This window comes from Polyodon spathula, chromosome 47 (assembly GCF_017654505.1).
Source record: "Polyodon spathula isolate WHYD16114869_AA chromosome 47, ASM1765450v1, whole genome shotgun sequence".
Classification (NCBI taxonomy): Eukaryota; Metazoa; Chordata; class Actinopteri; order Acipenseriformes; family Polyodontidae; genus Polyodon; species Polyodon spathula.
Genome location: NC_054580.1, coordinates 558,141 through 564,837, shown reverse-complemented (window position 1 = coordinate 564,837; position 6,697 = coordinate 558,141). Strand labels below are relative to the sequence as shown.

Below are 6,697 nucleotides of genomic sequence, written 5' to 3'. Positions count from 1 at the left end.
AATCCACCGAGCTGCTGATCCGCAAACTGCCCTTCCAGCGACTGGTCAGAGAAATCGCTCAGGATTTCAAGACTGACCTCCGCTTCCAGAGCTCCGCTGTGATGGCGCTGCAAGAGGCTAGCGAGGCTTACCTGGTCGGGCTCTTTGAGGACACCAACTTGTGTGCCATTCACGCCAAGAGAGTCACCATCATGCCCAAAGACATCCAGCTGGCTCGCCGCATCCGTGGAGAACGCGCTTAAACTGCAAAACCCTTAAAACACAGTGAAACCCAAAGGCTCTTTTCAGAGCCACTACCTCTCTGAAAGTGTTATATTCCATTAGCTCTAAACATGTACGGTGAACGTTAGGTGTCTTGTATTGTTTTAAAATGTATTAATAAAACAATGGATGACTTGTATACATGGAAAGAGGGAGGCCCCATTTAGACAAATACAATCTGCTATCGGATTTGTGGTGAATTTTCAGGCAGCAAGTTAAAGCCAGTATAAAAATAATCTTACTATATAGAAGCACCTACTGTGGCAATTTTGAAAAATAAATTAAACATACTTTTATAATAGGGCTTTTATATCTTTAATTTATATAAATAAATGTGTTTGTGTATATGTATGATTAAATATCATATATATATATATATATATATATATATATATATATATATATATATATATATATATATATATTTATATATATATTATTTATCTTTGGTTTGATTGTCTTTGTTCTTGCTTTATTTGCTATGATTTTAAAATGTTATTTTGCTGTTTTTGCATTTATAGAATTTTTATTGCACTAAATGTACTTTTGAATGTTTTTTTTTTTTGTTAAAATAAAGTTTGATTCATATAATAGAACATACATTATACATAACTAAATAACAATGTTTCAATACTACTGTTCTAAGTATTGCAACACCTTTGGCCACAGCTGTAGTGCGGGTCGCCGCCTTGCTTCACCGTGTGGAACTGCACGCCGAGGAAGCGGGGCACCTTCCACGGCACGAAATTTCGCCACATCGCCTTGTGTACACTATGACAATCTGCTCTTTTTAGAAAGGTGTGTTGGCTCTGAAAAGAGCCTTTGGGTTCATTGTTTACATCGTCGCTTTAACTGCTCACTTCTTTTTAGGAGCCGCCTTCTTCGCTGCGGGTTTGGCTGCCTTGGGCACCCTTTTAGGTTTAGGCGCTGCCTTCGCTTTCTTCGGGCTCTTTTTTACGGCCTTTTTAGGCTTGGCAACCGCTTTCTTCGGACTCTTGGGTGCCTTCTTTACAGCTTTCGGTTTCTTCGCTTTCGTAGGAGTTTTCTTGGGTGTCGCTGCTTTCTTTGCCGAAACCTTTTTCGTTGTTTTCTTGACAACCGCTTTCTTTGCCGCTGGTTTCTTGGGAGCTGCCTTCTTCTTGGCCGCCTTCTCCTTGGCTTCAGCCGCCTTTTTGTTGAGCTTGAAGGAGCCCGAGGCGCCGGTGCCCTTGGTCTGCAGCAGGGTCTCCTTGGTCACCAGGCTCTTGAGGGCTCTATTGACGAGGGAGTTGTGCTTCTCCACATCGTAGCCGCCGGCCTGCAGGATCTTCTTGAGCGCCGCCACGGACAGCCCGCTGCGCTCCTTGGAGGCAGACACAGCCTTGACGATCAGCTCCGACACGCTAGGTCCCGATTTCTTGGGCTTCGTCGCGGTCTTCTTCTTAGGCGCTTTAGTAGGAGCAGGGGCAGGTGCGGCTGGTGCTGGAGCAGTTTCTGCCATTTTTTGATTTTGTAGCTATCAGTGACACTTGCTTGTTCTGTGTCGGACAATGTGAGCAGAAAAGCGGAGAGCGGAACTTATGGACATGATGAGAACCGTGTAGACTCAACTGACCCGCTGGCAACATACTACTCGTTGTGAAAACATCCTGCCTTGTGTTTTCTACCTGCACAAAATGTACAACTCGATAGTGAAATAGGAACAAATAAACACAAACAATCGAGGGTATCAAAAGAGAAGGGCTGTGTTTACAATATAACTTATTCTTCAACCAGGAACTTTACTGCATTTTTAATTGAGGTGACCAAAACTGCACTATCCTCCAGCGCAACCAAACTGCTCGCTCGGCACTTCCCTATTTTTTTTTTAAATATAATGACAACTGTATTATTTAAAGTAACTCTATGATTCGTTTGACAAAAGAGAATTCGAGCCTAACACAAATTACAAAGTTTGAAGCGTGAAGTTATAAAACTGTACATTTAATCACCTTTATGCGCGGTGCGGTTAACACACTGACGGAACACCCCTTTGTAATCGATTGTGAGAATTACTTTGTTCAATTGTATTATTTCTCATTATTCCTGACCCACACCTGTTGCAACAATATAAGTACCCTGGCATCACCACAGCATTCTCGGAGTACTTTAAATATATCACTGGTGGTGTATTTCATAGGTAATGTCTCTGCAGAAATGCAACTGTAATACGCAGGGAAAAGCATAACCATTATGTAGGAAAACAATATGAAACAACTTATTTCGAATAAGGTTAAAGTATCTACCTATTTGTTTCTTTACTCCTTGTAATATAGATATTTAAAACAAATGCATCAAATACTGTAAAACATAAAGCAATTCGATCAATACGTCCTCATTCTCGTTGATAATCAGCAACACTATTTAGTTAATGCCAGTCAGCAGTTTCGTAGTTAACCCGCGCTCAGAGACTCTGTTCGGTGGTGGGCTGGACTAGTGTGTGCGCGCTCTTCTTTGCTGGCTTCGTTTTCAATCAGGTCCGATCTGTGTCTATATAAAAGAACATCGGAGTGCGTTTCAGTTATTGTGTTGTTTATATAATACAAATTTGTGAAATGTCTGGACGAGGCAAAGGTGGTAAAGGACTGGGGAAAGGAGGCGCTAAGCGTCACCGCAAAGTGCTCCGTGATAATATCCAGGGTATCACCAAGCCTGCCATCCGCCGCCTGGCTCGCCGCGGAGGAGTGAAGCGAATCTCCGGCCTGATCTATGAAGAGACCCGCGGGGTGCTGAAGGTGTTCCTGGAGAATGTGATCCGGGATGCCGTCACCTACACTGAGCACGCCAAGAGAAAGACCGTCACCGCTATGGATGTGGTGTACGCGCTGAAGCGCCAGGGGCGCACTCTCTACGGGTTCGGGGGCTAGAGATTTGGACGCGAAACACGAACACAAAGGCTCTTTTAAGAGCCGCCCACCGTTTCATTTAAGGAGCTTTGAATTATAAATCAAACTGCACTTAAAGCAGCGAAATGTTTAAAATGGAAAAACAACATGTTTATAAAGAATGTTTTACGTTGTTGATTACTAGGTTTTTGGTTCAGTTTTTTTTTTTTTTTTTTTAAACTCTAACAGGTGGTATATTTTCTGTAGCCCCTAAACACAGATCGGGATCTTTTCATGAAACGTTTAAGCTTGTAAATGAATCTATTGAATGGAATACGAACTCCGTTAAACCAAGTTCCCCTGTTGTGCAGAAATAAAGCCCGGTAACATTTTTAGTTCTTACCCAATTTAGTTTTCTAAACCAGTAAAATAAAAGCAGTACATCTTGACCAAAGTTTATTGAATCCACTGCATCGTCTTTTCTGAATTCGAGGTGAAGTATCACCATTCAAGCTGCTGTGAAACAATCTCTATCTTAAACAGAAGCCCAAAGTCAAGTAGCATCGATATTGATATTGAGTTTCAACACGTTTAATGAGCGCAAAAAAGTGACCTGGGGTTGAAAATATATCTGTATTTGTTATATATTTAAGAGCATCCGGAGTGGGGTTCAGTATTACTGTACATTGAATTATTGACGCATTTAATAAAAGAAAAACCAAACATCTGAAGTGACCGTTGTAAATAAAGGCGCCAAGTTCAAATCTGAACTAAAAAAAAAAAAAAAAAAAACACTCCGCCCGCGGCAAAGTCGCCACCCCTTCCTTTGCGTTTTAAGAGCTCAACCAATCACAGCGAAGCACTCCGCCCCCGGGAGCGTTGGTTGGTTCGTAGTTGAACATTCTCAATGTAAAGGATTGTTGGGTAGTAATTTGCATACAGGCTGTATAAATACTGGCGCTGTGGGAGTGGTTACTCATTCATCTTTGAGCTGCATCAGAGAAAGAAAATGCCAGAACCGAAAGCTGCACCCGCGCCGAAGAAAGGCTCCAAGAAGGCTGTTGCCAAGAGCCAGCCTAAGGGAGGAAAGAAGCGCAGAAAGAGCAGGAAGGAGAGCTACGCGATCTACGTGTACAAAGTGCTGAAGCAGGTCCACCCCGACACCGGCATCTCTTCCAAAGCGATGGGCATCATGAACTCGTTCGTCAACGACATTTTCGAGCGCATCGCCGGCGAGTCGTCCCGCCTGGCTCACTACAACAAGCGCTCCACCATCACTTCCCGGGAGATCCAGACAGCCGTGCGCCTCCTGCTGCCCGGAGAGCTGGCCAAGCACGCCGTGTCTGAGGGCACCAAGGCCGTCACCAAGTACACCAGCTCCAAGTAAACCGAGCCCGTCCCTGCTCCGTCCTTCCAGCAACACAAAGGCTCTTCTAAGAGCCACCCAAAACACCAAAGAGTTTAATTTCTGTCAATCGCAGTTTAAGTTTTAATATTTATAAAGGTAGGTCTTTATGTTAACCTGCAAATAATCATGTTTTTGCAATTTACTAAAAAAAAAAACTTTTTAATAAACATTTTAGGATTATATTATTTAATAAAAAATAAACCTAATATATTCCATAATGTTTGTGTTTAATTAAATTGAGTTTTCCTAATCCTAATATTAACTACTTTCAGAAGCACTAAAACAAGTTTAAATTTGGCGCCCTTTTCTTTTAAATATTGAGCTTTGTTTATTTTTGGCGGCTTTTTTGCATCTATTGGCAGTTTCTTATGCAATGCTTCAGACTAGTGGTTGTATACTGAATTTTACTCTGAAACAATTTCAAACCACATTCAGGATATACAAAAGTCAAATGTAAAATATCCCAGCTTGGTATACAATCCTAACGAATGGTCGTGCGTAGGACTTGGCTTGCAAAATGTTTGTTTATTTCAAAGTAAGCCAGTACATTGTTACCGTGTCGCAGTGTTTCTTTCTAAGGAACGTGGGGAATGTGAGCAGCACCCGCCGTGGCAAGGCCTGTGTTTGATATCGCTACAAACAGATACACGGTAACGCTACACCAAACTATTCATTGCTGCAATTCTCAGTTTGATATTATTCAGACAATAAACGAAAACAGATTTGATGCGCTTTTATAGAAAAAGTGGGTGGCTCTTAAAAGAGCTTTGGGGGTTTACAAGATCTAAAAGCGGCGTCCGAGTGATTTACTTCTTGGCTGGCTTCTCGGTTTTCTTGGGCAGCAGCACGGCCTGGATGTTGGGCAGCACTCCTCCCTGAGCGATGGTCACGCCTCCCATCAGCTTGTTGAGCTCCTCGTCGTTGCGCACAGCGAGCTGCAGGTGACGCGGGATGATTCGGGTTTTCTTGTTGTCCCGGGCGGCGTTCCCGGCCAGCTCCAGGATTTCAGCAGTCAGGTACTCGAGCACAGCGGCCAGATAGACCGGGGCTCCAGCGCCGACACGCTGGGCATAGTTACCCTTCCGCAGCAGCCTGTGGACACGGCCGACTGGGAACTGTAGCCCGGCCCTGGAGGAGCGAGTCTTTGCCTTAGCACGGGCTTTACCGCCGGTCTTTCCTCTTCCAGACATGTTCACTGCAGTTGAAAATATCACAACAATAAACGCGCGTCTGCTCTCCTGCTTTTTTATACACACCGGCTCATTCTCGATTGGACAAAAAATGTTCTATAGTTATTAGAAAGTTGAAGACGTCATATTGGATGAGGGCGGGCAACATTTTATTTGCCTGCCTCTGATTGGTTGTATTCCTCCCCGCTGTTTCTGGTTTGGCGCTGTTCTGCGGCTGTTTGTCTTTTGTTTCCTTGGCGCTCATTTTGAAATTGCAACACTGTTGTAACAAAATGTAACCGTTTGGAAGTGTTTAAAAACACACTGTCCCGCAGTCATGCTCGAGTTCAATTAGATTTCCTAGGTTTTAGTTCAGTTTAGCGTTCTGTGAACTTCAGTTAACTAGAAAGTCGATATTTTTGACTGTCCAGTTTGTTTACATTGTGTATGTGTGTATATATATATATATATATATTTCGCAAAATTATATACCATATAAACTTATATATACATTATATTTTAAAATAATTTCTTATTTACATAATAAAATGTCTCTGTTTTAACTCGAGTATCGCCTCTGGATGCAGTTCAGTAACACAGGCTCAGATGTGTCCACATGAGAAACATTCCTACACATCCCTCTCTCTGGTTTGAGTGAGATTATGCAATGACACAGATTAATACAAAACAGTAATTGCACGTTGACGGCAGGATTCAAACCTGTGCGCGAAGATCCCGATGGATTTCTAGTCCATCACCTTAACCACTCGGCCACGACAACCAATCGCAGATTCCCACACATCCAAGCAACGCATTTCCAGAAAACACTGCTATTGCTGTGATCGCAGCAGAGCAGGTTATCCAAATGGTGGTGATGAGAAGCAACGGCGTGTTTTTTCTTAAGCCTATACAAGTTTTTAGAACAATACCTTCTTCCCTAATAATTAAAAATACCTTGTTAAAGCATTTTCTGTAAACAGAATAACTTAAAATGCTTACGTGTATTTTATATGAAT

General features: G+C 42.6%; 4 protein-coding genes and 1 non-coding gene across 5 annotated transcripts in view; 2 read left to right on the top strand and 3 right to left on the bottom strand.

Moving 5' to 3' along the window:
• The window catches only part of LOC121306266, a 14,050-nt gene extending 10,785 nt beyond the window's left edge, over positions 1-3,265 (top strand). The window contains exons 3-6 of the mRNA XM_041238007.1: positions 50-225; positions 1,132-1,295; positions 1,551-1,694; positions 2,781-3,265. Of these exons, the coding sequence (XP_041093941.1) occupies positions 50-225; positions 1,132-1,295; positions 1,551-1,694; positions 2,781-3,146 (850 nt within the window). The 3' untranslated portion in view covers positions 3,147-3,265. The remainder of the gene's footprint in view (positions 1-49; positions 226-1,131; positions 1,296-1,550; positions 1,695-2,780) is intronic.
• On the bottom strand, positions 1,087-1,741 carry LOC121306343 (histone H1-like). The gene has a single exon (XM_041238101.1). It carries the CDS (start codon positions 1,739-1,741, stop codon positions 1,118-1,120), a length of 624 nt encoding a protein of 207 aa, XP_041094035.1. The 3' UTR covers positions 1,087-1,117.
• An 810-nt stretch (positions 3,266-4,075) lies between the features above and the next one.
• On the top strand, positions 4,076-4,585 carry LOC121306350 (histone H2B 5-like). Its single transcript, XM_041238109.1, has one exon. It carries the CDS (start codon positions 4,114-4,116, stop codon positions 4,489-4,491), a length of 378 nt encoding a protein of 125 aa, XP_041094043.1. The 5' UTR covers positions 4,076-4,113; the 3' UTR covers positions 4,492-4,585.
• A 665-nt stretch (positions 4,586-5,250) lies between these two features.
• On the bottom strand, positions 5,251-5,717 carry LOC121306346 (histone H2A-like). Its single transcript, XM_041238104.1, has one exon. It carries the CDS (start codon positions 5,700-5,702, stop codon positions 5,319-5,321), a length of 384 nt encoding a protein of 127 aa, XP_041094038.1. The 5' UTR covers positions 5,703-5,717; the 3' UTR covers positions 5,251-5,318.
• A 663-nt stretch (positions 5,718-6,380) lies between these two features.
• On the bottom strand, positions 6,381-6,462 carry trnas-aga. The gene has a single exon. It is a non-coding gene; the product is annotated as a tRNA-Ser (tRNA).
• Between the last annotated feature and the right edge of the window lie 235 nt (positions 6,463-6,697).